We start from the raw sequence: 17,676 nt of genomic DNA on the forward strand, positions 1-17,676 counted from the left end.
TAAACATAGAAAGAGCAATAATAGTAAAACTCGAGCGTCACGACATTGCGAAGTGTCTGCTCTTGTTCCTCGTATCGTTCTCACTCGAGTCAATCCGAGATGGCCCGAGGGAAGTTTCATGCAAATGTTTCGTACGGAAAAAAAAATCGCGACCGGCGCCATGATTCACTGTGTGAGTGAATACACGGCTGCCGTACATACACAGGCAGACGCGACCAATGTACGTTTTATTCCCAAAATAGTACGATTTATTCTCGTTATATTTCACATTTGGCATACACAATCGTAGAGAAAAGATGACGTTACATTCATAAACATGTAACAATGGTTTCTGTTAATTTAAATCACACTCAACTTTACACACAAAGCGTGTATGAGACGTTTTAGTAAAGGCCATTTTCTTAAATTACTGTGTAAATCGCCTATCTTCGTGCGTTTGTTTTGGTTCGAATACCCACTAAAGCTGAACAGCGTTGATCGCTAATTCGGTCTATTAAAAAGTATAGTAGGCCTATTTAGCAGGCACATGGAGTTGGTAGACGTCTATGTTGTAGTTTAACTGCATGCTGTACCATATAACGTATACTCAGGACTTATTGTTATCATGTATTTTGTTTTGTTTTGTTTTTTTAGATGCCATCTGAACGACCTGGAGAATATTGTTCCATTTCTTTTCATCGGGTCTGTTTACACACTCACTAATCCGAGTTACTTTGTTGCAGCGATGCACTTCAGGGTCTTTTTCGCGTCTAGAATAGCCCACAGCTTAGCCTACCTAATTCCAATACCTCAGCCAGCAAGACTTCTGGCTTTTGCTACTGGCTGGTTTACTGTCCTGTCAATGGCCGTTCAAGTTTTAATGCAGGGGAATTTGTAGGTGACTAGTATATTTAATTTCAACTTTATAATGTTTTTTTTTATTTCCTCACATCCAACATCAACTACACTCGCCATTTAGGCCTACAGGATGAGAATGATGCTTTATATTGGAGTTGTTTTAGTCGTGAGAAAAATACCTGCGTGACAGGAATTGAACCCAGCATCCTGGGATCAGAAGGCAAGCATCTTACCCACTGAGCCGGCCACTGAGCTTCAGCTCCACTCCAATGTTGACGTATTGCTACTTTGCACAATGACGTTCCATACTATAATTTTCTGGCTTAGTATAGAACGCCATTTATGCAAAGTGATATGGAACGCCATTGGTGCCAAAATCGAGTTATTTTTAATAGTTTTGACTGATCAAGACACAATTTAGGGACTGAAACCCAGTCTAGGTCGCTGTGCACGGGTAGTTTCATTTGAATATAAGGCTATCGATCGACCATAAAATGTTGTTTAACAAACTTATAACTCTCACAGAAAACAATGTGTATCATTTGTTTGGACGTTTCAAACCGGGAAATATTACTTGCGTTTTCCCTGGGGCACCTTAATTGCTGTAGAAGTGTTTAAAGCACTCGTTAATGATTCTCTTATTAATTTTCCCAGTAGATAGAAATTTGTTGACGACTTCAAATTGCTGAATGTTTTAGGGAAGCAATGGTTTACTCTAAAGTGTTGAGAATGAATTAACCATGTCTGTTGATAATACCATGACCATTAATCCTTCTAAAACAAGATGCATGAATATTCAATTCAGTAGGAATGTTATTGATTTCCCATTACTGGTCATATAACAAATTCTGTTTTCAAAGAGTTTTTAAACAAAATATTTTTACATTCTTTTAATTTATTGGACATTGATTCTGTTGCTTTGTATTTTATTACTTTTGGAAATAATGTTTATTATGATGATGGTTTTTGCGATTAAAAATAAAATTAATGAAATTATTAATAGATTTGATTAAGACAAAATTTAGAGACTGGAACCCAATCAACGATATACAGAAGTACAGTAGAGATGTTTCCATCATGTGCAATAAGGGTATCCAGGAAGGCTATCTTCTTGTCATTCATGATTTCTCAGGTGTTCTCAGGTGAATCTTATGTTGCTAGTAATTGTTAATGTCGTGATGGAATAGACAATAACTGGATTTGCGTCAGGAGAAACATGTATAGGTGTTGCTACACTGTAAAAACAGCGTGGAGGATTTAAACGCAAAGCTTCACACGATGTTGTCCCCATCTTATCGTGACACGTTTAAAAGCCAAACATGTTTAGGACCGGCCTAATGTGTTTAGTATTTTGAAGTGTTTTACATTTAGATGTGCTTAGATATTTGATATAAATGTGTTTCCAAAGACGAGACAACAGTGCGTGGAGCTTTGCGTTTAAATCCTTTTTACAGTGTATGATTAAGTCTGAAGCTAAACAAGCACCTCAAAAATTTTACCTTTCTTGATCATCGCTAGGACATCATCGACTTACCTGAGCCACAATACCAGAATCTGGTCACCACGACTAGTTACTAACTTCATTGTTATTATTATTGTATGTATTTGGTTCCAAAAATTACAGTAGGCTCACGATAGAATTTATCGGACAATTGTGAACGGAATCAAAGCATTCACGTTACAATGTCCCACTCGTATAGGTATACACATATATATGCTGGTCTACTGTCAGGTGGTAAACATCTTAGTTGGGGGATGGATCGAAAAAGAAGTTTCCTTCTTTTCTTTTGTTGTTGAGATAGCAAGTTATATATTCAACAATAGAGGGCAGCATTTATTCTGATGTTTTTAAGGCACGTCAGAAGATACGGCGTGGTGTTGAGGCGAATACCAGGGTTGTTGAAACCCCGGCGGAAAAAATAATGAAAATAAAATGGATTTACTCAAATTACGCAACTGTCTTCTAGAAAGTAATTTACGTCTAATCTCCATGGAGCACCTTTTTTGAACTAAAAAAATATTTTAGTAATGTACATGTGCAATTTAAAATGTGCTGTTCAACAATTTCCAAAATACAATAACGAATTCAAGTAAACTTAATGAGCAGAATCAAAGCAATAATGTTAGGCCTACAATTTTTTTAATTATATTTTATTTTACCAAAATCCAACGGCGATATACGTCGCCCAGAACAAGATATGACTTAAAATTTTACATATGTAATATCAAAATCTCATATATAAGAAAAAACAATAACTCCAAAAAACAACACTTTACATTTAACCCCCCTCCCGAAAGAAATAATAATAAATTTTTAAAAAAATGATTAATAAAACAAAAAACTAAATATGTATGTAACAATAATTTTATGATGGAAACAACAAATAGGTCTACTATCACAAAAATATTAATAGATTGATTTGAACTGGAAATGCCAATAACAACTTAGAAAAACGATAAATAAATCCATTTTTTTATAACTTTCAGGTGGCACAACAAATAACGATGGATTTCGTAATCTATACGTTGGAACAGAAAGTCGAAATATAATGTCCATCATAAATTGAATTCATATATAAAGGAAAATTAAATCAACTAAATTTCATCTATCATTAAGAGATAGTAATTTAGGATTATGATCAAATTTTGTATGAAGTAAAATTTACACAAATTATTTTCAACACGTTCTAGTCTAATGGATTCTGAAGAAGAAATTGAATTAAAAAGAAACAGAATAAAATTCCAGGCTAGATCTAACTAACTATTTATATAATATAACTAAGCTTTAACTATCATTGATGTGCCTGCAATGTCTCGAAATGAAGTGAAGTAATCTGTTACTCTTAGACACCACATAATCAACATGTTTACAAAAATTGAAGTCGTCAACAATAATACCAAAATCCTTATGAACTGAAACTTTCTCAAGAACAATCTTATTAATTTTGAAATCGAAGTGAATAGGTTTTTACTTAAGAGTAACAGATATACTGAGATATTAGAAATTATTTTGGAGACATTTAGAGACATACCCCAGCTATAACGTACCATTTAACGATCATCCAAATCTGCCTGGAGTAGATTCATATTTATGGACATTAGCAATAGCCTTAAAAAGTTCGATGTCATCAACAAATAATAAACAATTAGAAAAACAAGGATCAAATGAAAAATCAATAATAAACATATAAAGAAAATGGGACCTAAAATGCTCCCATAGGGAACCCCGCCATAACAGGAAGCCATTTAGATGAGCAACTATCAATGATAACTTTTTTGTGTCTACCGTTTAGATAACTGGATATAAAAGAATTAATATCACTAGAAAAATGTTCATAAAGTAACAAATTATGTGAAACGTGATCAAATGCTTTAGTCATATCGGTGTAGATTACTTGACTTTATATTGACTTTTGGTATTGGTTGCAGAGTATGCATGAAGATAAAAACACTGAAAGATTGGTCTCATTTGAAGATAAAAACATTGAAAGATTGGTCTCATTTGACCTACCAGGAAAAAAACCCACGTTGTTTGTCATTTGTAGTCGATGAGATATGACTAAAGATTTGTTCGTGAATAATTCTTTCAACAATTTTATACAATGTTCCACTTATTACAATTATTTATGATTATGATTGAATCAAAAACTTTATTTCAAATATAAACATTAATACTTTTTAAAGCATCTTAGCATAAAAAACATTTTCGTAGAAAAAAATATTCTGGAAGTCAAATTCTTACATTTATTTTAGTTTTTTTAAATTCCTTATAGATCGTACTGGGGAGAAACTCTTTATTACTTGCATTGGGCATACTCGACTACGAATTTTTGTTGAGTATTATTTTCACTGGACTGGTTCGTAAAATAGACTTCGTTGACAACGACAAGTAACGTAACCAGGGTGCGTTAACCTGCGTTTGACCAAAACAAACATGGCCGATTGGTCAGTTTAGAAACAACATTTGCGTTAATAGCCTATAATTTAGATTAACTTTCAGAAAATAAAAATTATAATATTTACCCACATGAAGTCAAAAATAACTGTAGCAAAACAAAATTCAAAAACTGGATGAAAACATTTCTTTTACGAGAAATCCATGCTGCCACAAGCAGAAGCAATCTTGTATCGCGGTAACTATGCAGCCATTTTGTTTTGTCGAGTATTTACAAAATTTCTATTCGACTGGTCGTCTTCGTTAAGTAAGATGTTACCACTGCGCAGGTGGGCGTGGTTTAACAAACAACAACCAGTAGAATAAGGCGATTATTTGCATTTTCATGTTTGTATCTGGATGTCGTGGCGTAGCCCTATACTATTTATTGTATCGTGTTATTGAAGAACACTCAGGCATGCAAAAAGCTAAATAAAAACAGTCAATTACCGTATTTAATCTAAGTGTTTTTTTTTTTGTTTTTTTTTTGTTAAAGTAAAACTTAATTGTAGTTAAATCATAAGTAAGAATAATAAACTATCAAACAATTATATTCTAGGCTACAACTAACACACGCAATTACGCAGCACGGCTCATTTGGCTTTGGTGGTAAGACGTTTTAAACAAGGACTTTTAATAGTAACAGTTTAAAGTCCTCGTAACAGTTAAAAGTCCTCGGTTAATAAAGTTTATCTATTTAAAATGAGTAGACACAACCACAGATCTCTACCGAGTTTGATTATCATATACCGTACCATTTAAATGTGTAAACTTTATCCTTCAATAACAGTAACAATACTATAGGAGTGATATTTTTGCTCTACCTGACGTTTTCATCCTGCGGCCATTTTGGGGTCATTCCATTTCAACCAGAATTGCTGGGTGTGGCGATGGACTATCAATAATTTACTTTAACTTTATACCAATGATCTTTTAATATTTTATTTTAAGGTATTATATCATTCTTTTTTTAGATGTCATCTAAACGAAGATCGGGTTCGTTTACACACTCACAAATCCGAGTTTTTTGTTGTTGCAGCGATGCACTTCTGGTCGTTTTCGCGTCTAGGATAGCCCACAGGCTAACCTACCTCATTCTAATACCTCCACCAAATAGACTCCTTGCCTTTGCTACAGAATGGCTTACTGTCCCTTCAATGGCAGTTCAATTTTTCATGCAGGGTAATCTCTTAAATAATTTCAAAATTGAACAAATTTGAAAATAAATATTAGGAATATCAGATACAACATTCAGTGTTCTATTTTATTTATTTATACAACTGAACATACACTTTTATTTCAGTGGCACACAATGATTTAGTGCGTTCTAAACTAAAAGAAACTAAAAGTTATACAAAACTATTATACAGTAACAGTGTACAGTACTGTATTGGTGTTAAAGCAAAATCCAATAAATACAAAATTACTGTAGTAATACTATTTTTTTAAAGTTAAATTATTACGATATTAAGATACAGATAAGCACATAAAAAAATCATTTCAAATCAAAACACAACAACACAAAAGATTACTTATGAGGTAGAGGCATGCAATAATAATGACCTTTCTTTCCACAGGTTTTTAGACAACGATTTGCTAAATTTATCAATTTCCACAATAATTTCCTTTTTATATAATTCATTTTCATTGCAAGAATAAAACATACCTTTCCTGTAATATTTAAATTTTTATTAATTATTATTAATCATTTTATCCCAAACGTGGTGAAAGTTTAGTGATTGGAGATTATTTTTAAAGTGTAATATTTCCATTCTTCTAATGTTTTCAAGAACTGGGCATACAAGCAGAAAATGATCAATGTCTTCAATGGAATTATCATTGAACACCTCACAAATTCCAGTGTCACTCTTATCGTTAGACAATTTTTTTTTATGCTCCTTCAAAATCAGTACCGTCAAGAAGGTACTCCTCCATACTTCGTGACGTTTTAATTAATGAGTATTTTACAATAGAAGGTTTGCTTTTAATATCATCCTTCCAGCAATTTAACGAATTTTGTTTTAGAGCATGTTTTATTTCAGCTGCCCATATAGGATTGGGTATATCTCGATTATTTTCAATATAATAGAAAATACTCTCAATGTTACATTTCTGAAATATATTATCGACTCAACCAGTAATTTATAACTCAAGTTATTGATATTTTCAGATGCAATAACATACCAATAACTTGAGTTATGTTCCAATGTTTTCTTTCATTTATGCATTGTTAAAGAAGCACATACAAACGTCTATGGGTCGCCAACAGTTATTATATTGTCTATAATATTTAGCTGAAATCATGAACTATAAAATTCAATATTTTAAATCAACCATCTTGGACTGGACAACAATGCTGTGTTGCCTAACAAGCGTAGTAAATTTAAAAATCATGGTTGGTTGGTCGGTCGGCCTGTCGGTCGGTCAGTAATTATATTTTCTAGCCTAATTCTAGCGTTTATCGTCAAAAGTTTTTGGTCCCATTTATAATCAATATTAGTGATGCAGACAAACATGGTCACTAAAAGATTGATCCTATTGTAAACAAAATGATAGACATATATCCATATACGATATTAAAGACATTTATGTATCAAGTATGCTATTGAATTTCAATACCACTGAATGCTTTTATTTGATTAAATTTATTCGCTCAACAATACCGTACAAAATACAATTACTGTACAATTAAAACAAATTATAAAAGTGAACGGATGAACGCGTAAAGTTACAATGTTGTATTCATTGTTTATAATCATGACGAGTAAAGATTAAATTAATCCCTTTCGCTCAATAGACATTATTTTGTTATTAAAGCATTTTTTATCTAGAAATCCATAAAACAAAACTTTTTTCATAGCAGTCAGAAGCATTTTGCAAGTGGTCCGGCCATTTTAAAGTGGGTGTGGGTGGGTGGTGTGGTGTAACACATTTTATTTTCACCATTGTTGAAAAAATGGCTCCTCAACCGGAAAATAGCACATGCAAAATTTAATTTAAAAAAAATTAATGTCTTCACTTTTAATTTAAGGGTTTAAATTTTAATCGGAAGTAGGCCTAATCAGGGCCGGCTTGGACATTATACCTTTGCTAAAATGCTACAATAGTTATTGTTATTTTATATTATACCTCTAAACATTTTCAAAATCAATCTTAAATATTAAAATTAAGGATTGTCAATAAAGTTGAATTGTACAATACAAAACAATCTCATGGGTGGATTAAAAAATGTATAGGTCTATACAACATTAAAAAGATACGAACATTAATAATAAATCCACATAATATAGTAATGTATATTCATTAAACTAAGTACAGTTCTCCTCTACTTAGAGAACATAGTTTTGATAGATCCAAATGAAAATTTCCCGTCCAAATAAAGACCAATATAAAATAAACAGTGATTTTAATATATTTTTTCTACAATAAATTGTGTTATATATAACTTGACGTAGGAATATTTGCCAATGCACTGTTTTGTGTACATCGTTTTGTATATTGAATGACGATAATGTTAGAGACAATGTTAGTAATGTTTCAATGGGAAAACAAGTTGATGTCTGGTTACCAAGAAATGTTTAATTAAGAATAAGAGCGTGCAGTTACTGCGCAACCACTTTAAAACATTTATTGTATTATTTTTTAATTTCTATCTAAATAGAGAAATCTAAAGACCACATTTAGTACCATTGAGTTCCATGTCTCCCGTAGAGCCCCGGAATGGAGTCTCCTGGAAACTGGCAGGAAGGACTCCCACATTATGGCCCGCGAGCAAGCACTAATCTCCCGAAATAAACCATCTACGCAAATTTATGATGATATTTGCATGCTATATCAAGTTTTTATACTGGAATATCAATTTTCTGCGTAGCAGTTAATGCAAATCATTATTGGTTGTCAACATGCACAGCAAAAATGTCATAAGTAAACTCATTTAAACAGATCTCCCGGATGTGGATTCTTCGAAATTGGGACCCCTGTTGAGTGCCAGTCTTAATTATAGGGATTCTATTAGACACCAAAAGACCATTGTTTTGGCAGACCAAACTAAAAATTTCTACAACTTTAAAATGTATAAGGGTTTTAGTCTTTTTACACACTACACTACAGACATCAACATACATCAACATACATCAATAGCCTACGTTCTTCTGTGCACAGTGCTCCGTATTGAATGCCAATAGTTTTAGTAGAACATTGAAATTGTATTTTTCTAATTAAATGGATCGCATGTTTCGTGTGTGGCATGCAGTAATTCATTCTAAAATACTTGGAAAAAAAATTCAACTGTAATGTATAATATCATGGTTTTGGCAGACCCAACTAAAAATGTTTCCTTCATTCAATAAATACGTTATTTCTGATAGGCTGATATAAGCCTATAGCGGTTTTAATGCATTTAAAAAATATATATGATGATAATGATGATGTGATGATGATGATGATGATGATGATGATGATAGATATACTTAAGATGATGTTTTGTGTATCAGTACTCTATATTGAATGGACTGTGCTGTTAGTAATATTGTAATGGTTAGGAGAACGGGCACAGGACTTGATGTGTGACTTGACTACCGGGAAATAGTTTATGGCATTAATAATAATAACAGCATACACAACTGTAGGCCTTACATCCATTCTAACAATCTTACATATTTACTCTTTTCATAATAGAGATATAATAATATCCGTAAATCTGGACATCCTGATGACCCCCCGATTAAATTAATTAAGGAATTTAAAGATGAACTCTCCCCTGTCTTTGCGGTTGTGTTTAATACCTGCCTGAAGGAAGGTGTTTTCCCTGATGCTTGGAAATTGGCTACAGCCATACCAATCCCTAAAGTTAACAATATATCATCGTTGCAAGACTTGCGACCCATATCCTTAACACCAATTTGCAAGAATTTTTGAATCCTTTATTGTCTCTTGGGTCACAGAGGACATTAATTGTCTTTTAGATGTGAAGCAATATGGTTGCCAAAAAGGCTCCTCGACATCACACTACTGTATCTTATTGATTTAATCAACACAGTTGTTAGTGGGCTTGAATCTTCTGGTACTTTTGTAAATCTTTGTGCCATCGATTTCTCAAAAGCTTTTGATCGAGTTGATCATAGTGTGGTCGTCGAGAAGTTACTTAGTATAGGAGTGAGGTCATCTCTTATTCCCGTCATCTGCAGCTTTCTTACTAATCGCAAAATGAACACTAAGTTTAAACAATGTACATCCCCTTATAAAGAAATTACATGTGGCGTCCCACAGGGTACTAAACTTGGTCCCATATTATTCCTCATTCTTGTCAATGATATATCTATAGGAAGCTGCAGGGGATGGAAATATGTAGATGACCTCACAATTGGTGAGATCGTTAAATATGGAGGTCCTGAATTTCTACAAACCAGTCTCGATAATATAACGGACTGGTGTCATTTGAACAATATGATTCCGAATCCAACTAAGTGTAATATAATGAGAATTAATTTCCTGCTAAGATAAATTCATCCCCCTATATTTTCCCTTAATGTTACCGTACTCAAAGTTGTGTCTCATATAAGATTATTAGGTGTTACAATCCAAGACAACTTAAAATGGGATATGCATGTCGGCGACATTATTAGCAAGGCATCTCGACGACTATATACGCTATGTATATTGCGCAGAGCCAAAGCCCCCGTAAATGATATAACATGTGTTTATCTAAGCTATGTACGCCCCTTACTAGAGTATGCATGCCCGGTTTGGCATGGAGCCATCACTCAACGTCTAAGTCATCAAATTGAACGAGTACAAAAGAGGGCCTTTAGAATCATCCTGGTCCAAATTACATCACTTATGATCTTGCTCTATGCTACCTTAATCTCCAGTCCCTTAAGGCTAGACGTGATAGTATTCTACTTACTTTCGGTAAAAAGTTATTCAGGGACGTAGCCAGGATTTTGAAAGGGGGGGGGGAGCCGTTATGCGAATTACGTATGACCCTTGCGAATCCCCCTGTGAAGTAGCGCAATCTGAACGTTCTTAAGACTGTTTGAGAGGATAAAGTGAAAATAGACGCAATAGACGCATTATAAATAAGCGCAAAAATAATTATATAATAAATCAACAGTGGCAGATCCAGGAATTCGAAAGAGAGGTGAACCAGGGAGGGACTTTCACAGACCGACGAATCACCCACCTCAGGCCCACCATGGTTGGGGCTGAGGTAAGAAAATTTATGATTAAGGCATCTCTAGATGGCCGGAAATTACACTCTCGCACTTCAATTTGAATATATTTTTCTTTCTTTAGTTTTCTTAAAAAATGAAGGGGGGGGGGGCTTGAATCCACATCTGCTCAAAACATTCTTTATCCAGAATAATCATAATCACGAAAAATGGACATGAAAAACCAGATCACATTCTAAAAACAAACAGCAATCACTAAGACATACATCAGGAGCCGACTCGATGGAGTTTAATATCATACCCAGGGAAGGGCACAGGTCTGTTTTGAAAGGTGCAGGGGAGGGCAATTTGTGAGTCGACACCCGCACTCAGCCCCACCATGGCTGGGAAAATTTGAGGAAATAGTACCTCTAGATGGCTAGAGATGACACTTTTAATAAAATTCATCATCATCACATCACCATTAGTCGAAATGAAGCGCCAAAAAAAATTCTCATGATCTTTCATCAGGGATTTTTGACAAACATAGAGATCTTATTAATGTGTGTGTGTACACCATAGAAAACAAAGCTTAAAAACATTGTCTTTGAGTATGTACTTTACATAGGCCTACTTCAAAAACGTGATTTCACAACGTCCTCAGCCCCACCATGGCTGGGGCTGAGGTGAGAAAATTTGAGGAAATAGTACCTCTAGATGGCCAGAAATGACACTTTTAGTAAAATCACCATTAGTCAAAATGAAGAACCAAAAAAACAAAATGAAACGCCAACAAATTTCTCATGATCTTTAATCAGGGATCTACTTAATATCCAGGACAACTTAGGCCTAATTATAGCTTACTAAGCTTTAACTATATATACTATAGTATGATCAACAAATCATAACTTTTTTTTCGCATTTAACATGATTTTCTTCTCTTTTTATTGCTATTAATATTATTATCATTTATTACTATCGTCATCATCATCACTGTTATTATTATTATTACTATTAGTAGTAGTATTATTAAACAAACATGATCTTTTATCAGGGATTTTTGACAACCATAGAGATCTTATTAATGTGTGTGTGATATACCATAGAAAAAAACATAGAAAAAAAAGCTTAAAAACATTGTCTTTGAGTATGTACTAAACATAGGGCTACTTCAAAAACGTGATTTCACAACGTCCTCAGCCCCACCATGGCTGGGGCTGAGGTGAGAAAATTTGAGGAAATAGTACCTCTCGAGATGGCCGGAAATGACACTTTTATATAGTAAAATTCATCATCAATACATTACCATTATAGTCAAAATGAAACGCCAACAAATTTCTCATGATCTTTAATCAGGGATCTACTTAATATCCAGGACAACTTAGGCCTAATTATAGCTTACTAAGCTTTAACTATATATACTATATTATGATCAACAAATCACAACGTCTTTCGCATTTAGCACAATTTTCTTAACTTTTTATTGTTATTAATATTATTATCAATTATTCCTATTGTCATCATCATCATTGTAATTATTATTATTACTATTAGTAGTAGTATTATTAAACAAACATTTAAAGAAACTTGCAAAAGGATAAAAACGAAATTGAACCACAGTATCGCATTTCTATCTTAAAAGACCTGACCTGAGATTTATGGATTTAAGATTTTTTTAATCACGCTTAGGGCTATATGTTCTATTATGCCTATGTATAACGTGTACTGATGGATATTTACATGTTTAGAAGTATTCATTTTGAGTGATCCCAGGAAAGAATTTGTATTGGCTCAAGAATAAGCTTTAAAATTTTAACACTGTGTACAAAGGGGGGGAAGCCGCGGCTCCCACGGCTCCCCCCCCCCCGGATACGTCCCTGAAGTTATTAACATCAGTCAAATATCGAAAAATGCTCCCTCCTATTCGTAATACATCTAGAGTTCTCAGAAACAGTTCTACAAATAAACTTGAATTTAGTAGACCTTTGCCCAAAACAGAACGTTTCCGAAAATCACCCATCCCTACATCAGTGCAATTAATTAACAATGAATTAGATGCGTAGGCTGCAATCCTTCGACTGTTGAATTGTGATTTCCTTTTCCTTTATCCGTTGAGATGCTTTATTCCTTTATTTCTATAATATTGTAGTAGTAATGGTGGTGGGGATGATGGTAAGAGTGATAATGATGGTAATTATTGTTGTTATTATTATCGTTGTTGTTATTATTATTGTTTTTATTATTATTATTATTATTGTTAATGTTATTATTATTATTATGGCTGCTTGTTGTGCAATTTTATACCGTAATAAATACACAAATAAATAAATATTTAAAGAATACTTTTAAAGCCGTTCTTCAATTATAGGGATTCAAATTAGAGACTTAAACCTGCTAAAGACCACTAAAACCCTGGTCTCATAAGGGATTTTTAATTGGTGATATGGATGGAGACCTGTAGGATTGGGAAAAGTGGTCCGGCCGAAGCCGGTGCGGTTCCGACGGCCCTGTTGTGAAATGAAAATGGATCAAGAAAACGTCCGTGATTGAGACAAAAGCAGCTTAAACAATGGCTCGTGTGCACTATAAGGAACCCAGTACATCCTTCGAGACGAGTAAGGGGATACCCCGGTGTACTGGAACAGACAACCCCTGTGGTGGACAACGAGAGTTGCTGTACCGGGTTACCGGGTAGCACAGACACGAAGGGACCCTTAGGGGCGAAGAAAGTCATTGATCGAGTTCCTAGTCCACATATCAAGCGCCCTGAGTATCTTACATTAGATGGATATGTGCGCTATATAAAACTACACTATATAATGGCGTTTAGAAATAGGTAGGTAGATTTGGTACTGCCCCACCCTCAAATTGTTCACCCTTATACCGCAATACCTTTCTTTTAAAACTACAGTATGTTGTTAAATGCAACTGTAATGCCTTTATTTGATTATTGTAATTGCATTTGGTCCAACACAACCAGTAACCACTTAAATGAACTTCAAATTCTTCAAAATACGCTAGGAAGAATTTTTTATCTGTTGACATTTATACACCAATTTTTACAATCATGAATGAGTTGGGATGGAAAAGATTGGTCGACGGATGGAATGAACATCTAATATTGACTTTCTAATGTCTAAAAGAAAAGGCCGCGTCTTATTTATTTCTTTAATAACAATAATCACCCCCAATGTACTAGAAACAAGTCTAATAACAACTCGCTTGAACAAAACTGAAATCGAGTACAAGGCAAAAGGACGTTTTTATGTCGTGCAACTGAAGCATGGAACAGCCTTCCAAATGAAATTAAAACAATATTTAATGAACTTTCCATACAGTCTTTTAAAAATCACTTAAATGATATATAATTTGATTACCCTGTTATAGACAACATATTGGAATCAAAATTTTATAGATTTTCTTTTTGCCTTTTTCTTTTCAATTTTGTAGTTTTAAGCAATTTTGTTTTCGATGCAGTATTTATATTTATGTACATATTTATTTTCTTCAACTCATTAGTTTTGTTTTAAGTTCAATTTTTTTTTTTTTTTTTTTTTTTTTTTTTTTTTTTTTTTTTTTTTTTTTTTTTTTTTTTTTTATTTTGCTTCTCTTTTATTCTTTTTACTTGTGATCCACTTGTGATAACAGTGCTACAACACTGAATGTGTAATCACACAAAAGACAAAAATAAATAAATAAAATTAGGGCCAGGCTTATTATTATTTTTATTATCAATAGGCCTACTTTTATAATTATTATAGGCTACTAATGATAATACTAGGCCTACTGTACTTGGATAAAATTATATTCTGTAACTTTAATTGATTTCGTTTTCTTCGCGAATTAAAACCAAGTAATGAAATGGTTTGTTAGACATCTAAAACATGCCAAGCTTGATAACGTTCCAGGCCATCGACGCGTTGACGATCCATCCGACTGTGAAGCAGAATGCTCTGGAAGGCTGAGGGAGGGGAGCCAAGTATGCAATGCTATGGAGGACACGTGACGCAAAGAAGATTCGGTAATGCATTGATGCTGCAAATACACTTGGCTCGCTCAACGCGTATAGGAATCCCAAGAACAGGAATGGCACGATGTTCTCTAGGTCGTTGAGGTGACAACTGAAAAGAGAACATAATGGTGAATCATTGTGAAACTACAGAAATCATTAATGTACTCCTTTGACTTAAACATATTTTCAATGATACACAAACTAAAACAAATTTCAATCATAAAGAAATATTTAATAAACAAAATATTAATATTGTTTACCAGCACCTTTAAAGGGCAATGTAAAAACTTAATGCGTCACTTAGTTAATTGTTAGAAAATACTGAAAGTTAAACTAAAATAGTGTAAATATTATGCTTTTGTTACTTCAAAGCACACAATCGTCTATACATTAAGTTATATATTAAAAGCATAATATAGCAACTGTCAAAAGTAAACACGTAAGAAAAAAGCCAGAAATATAACCAGAGCTTCCGGACAAAACTAGTCCTTCTTCAGTGGTGAGTGAGTGAGGGAGAGAAAGGCAGATAGTATAAAGTGAAAAGAAATGCACATTTCTTTAAAATAGACCAAAATAGTAGCAAGAAGACCAGATGAAATTTGGATTGTTTTTTCTTAATTTAAACGTAATCGGAACACGAACGTGCAACTAACCGTCGTACTCTTTCTACATCTTCATCAATATTGGTTCCAACTTTTGACGATTTTGAGGTTCTGTCTTCCGGATTTGCAACTACCTGAAATAACGAATCAATTCAGACCGTAATGCATATCTTTACTTACAAAAATCAATGTAATAAAATGTAATAGAAAGAAATGCATATATAAAAGGAATTAAAATATATGTTGTATAAGAAGTACAATTTTGAGTGAAATATCGCCGAAATGTTTAACATTTCTACAGACCTATAATTGTGCCATATAGGGTCTGTGATTGTGTATTACAATATTATCAGATGTTTGATAACGGACAATGAAAGCAATTTCATTATTTTTATTCACTAGAGAATTTTTAATTGATATTTATTATTATTATATTATTTATTATTTATAAACGATTCTATGTTATGTTAAGTACAAAAAATATTTCAGAATTAATTTTTTGACAATAAAGTTGACTTTGGATTGGATTGGATTTATTCGGTGTAAACACCAAGGATAGCCCACGAAAGTCTAGAAGAAGACTTATTTCCAGTGGTGTCCTTCTGGTGGTGATTGGACAGTATACCGGGAGACAATCCCTACTCTTTTCCGAAGAGTGTACTGCGTTTTTTAACGTGCACATGAGCCATAAATGCACACGGGACCAACGGCTTAAACGTCTCAATTTAAAGACGGTGCGCTATTGTAACTTGTAATACAGCCCTCTAGCTGAAACACAATAGACCAGGCTATAATTGAGATAGGTGCCACTTGGAGAGGTAGAAATTCTCATATGGTTTTTCTAGACCAGTTTTTTATGGGGAATCAGAATATGTGAGGTAAAAGGCCTGTAACCTGAGAACTTTTGCGCGAGAGCGCGTTTTTTAAAATGGCCGCCAAAATCCAATATAATACATATACATGGGTAAAATAAGCATTTAAGAGGTATGTTTGAGCACATTTTGTATATGTAATGATGAGAGTAAATTATGACTAGCTAAAGTTCTCAACGAACATATAAAAGGAGGTAACACGTGAGGGCGCTTTTCAAAATGGCCGCCAAAATTGAAAAAACCGTATATATGTTGGTGAAATATACATTTTAATGTATAAATTTGACCAGATTATGGATTTGTTTTGATTTTGTAAAAGAAACACATCTAAATTTAGTTGAGAAAGCTTTGAGAAGGTCAGAAGTGAGGGCACTTTCTGAAATTACCAGATAAGTTGTCTTATTCCTTTATAGCAAAAGTTTATAATTAGCCTTATATATAACACATTATGTATCTTGCCATCAATTAAATGCAAAGTAAGGTTTTAACAGATAGTTAAAATGTAAAATTCACATACTTTTTGTGCTTCAAATATTGTAAATCAATTAGAATGACCCCTTTGGTTCTCCATAATGTTGACATAGAGGGCAGCATTTTGAGCATATGTGATTGGGTGGAAGTTTAGAAACTGTTTTTCTCAACAACAATGCATCTTATGGTGAGTTAAATGTTTATTTTGTTTTATTTATGATAAATGTAACCTTAGGAAACATTTACAAATAAAACTAATATAAAACAGTATGTTATTGCCAGGATGTAGTTGCTCATTGTAGGCCTGATTGCCTATATATATAGGTCTAGGCTAGGCCTATGCATGTGTGAGCTTTCCCCTTTGCCTTGCACAGACCCATGCTGTGCATGTGGTCTTGGATGTAGCTCAGACCCATACTTTGCATGTGGTCTGTGATCATTGCCATAGTTTCACCTATCAAATATTACTTTTTTGGACAAAGTTGATAAAGCCATAAATACTACTCATTTGGATAAAGGTGTACACTGTATTTCCTTTTAACAGTTTACAAACTAAGCTTGCGTTATGATGGAGCATACATACAAGTATGTAGTATGACAGTGTTATTTTTTTTAAATTGTCACACAGGTATATGGCACAGTTTCATAAAATGGAAACCACTATTCAAAGATTACAGTGTGTCGTCCACTACCCTTCAGATGCTAAGTATTACAATTGTGCCTTTGAACGAAAAAACATTCAACAGGATAAATGAAGCTAAGACACTTCGAGAGAAATGGAGAGGCAACAATTGGCATG

At 33.6% G+C, this 17,676-nt stretch overlaps 2 protein-coding genes across 2 annotated transcripts in view; one reads left to right on the top strand and one right to left on the bottom strand.

Annotated features, from left to right (window-relative positions):
- LOC117116386 (microsomal glutathione S-transferase 1-like) overlaps positions 1-2,766 on the top strand; it is a 25,156-nt gene extending 22,390 nt beyond the window's left edge. Inside the window, exon 4 of the mRNA XM_033260416.1 lies at positions 634-2,766. Within this exon, the coding sequence (XP_033116307.1) occupies positions 634-877 (244 nt within the window). The 3' untranslated portion in view covers positions 878-2,766. The remainder of the gene's footprint in view (positions 1-633) is intronic.
- Positions 2,767-14,519: 11,753 nt separating this feature from the next.
- The window catches only part of LOC117116384 (microsomal glutathione S-transferase 1-like), a 6,709-nt gene continuing 3,552 nt past the window's right edge, over positions 14,520-17,676 (bottom strand). Inside the window, exons 2-3 of the mRNA XM_033260415.1 lie at positions 15,586-15,668; positions 14,520-15,041 (exon numbers count right to left, since the gene is read on the bottom strand). Coding sequence (XP_033116306.1) covers positions 14,798-15,041; positions 15,586-15,668 — 327 coding nt within the window. The 3' untranslated portion in view covers positions 14,520-14,797. The remainder of the gene's footprint in view (positions 15,042-15,585; positions 15,669-17,676) is intronic.

Source organism: Anneissia japonica, unplaced genomic scaffold (genome assembly GCF_011630105.1).
Source record: "Anneissia japonica isolate Jap-2015-1 unplaced genomic scaffold, ASM1163010v1 scaffold287769_len469884_cov163, whole genome shotgun sequence".
Classification (NCBI taxonomy): domain Eukaryota; kingdom Metazoa; phylum Echinodermata; class Crinoidea; order Comatulida; family Comatulidae; genus Anneissia; species Anneissia japonica.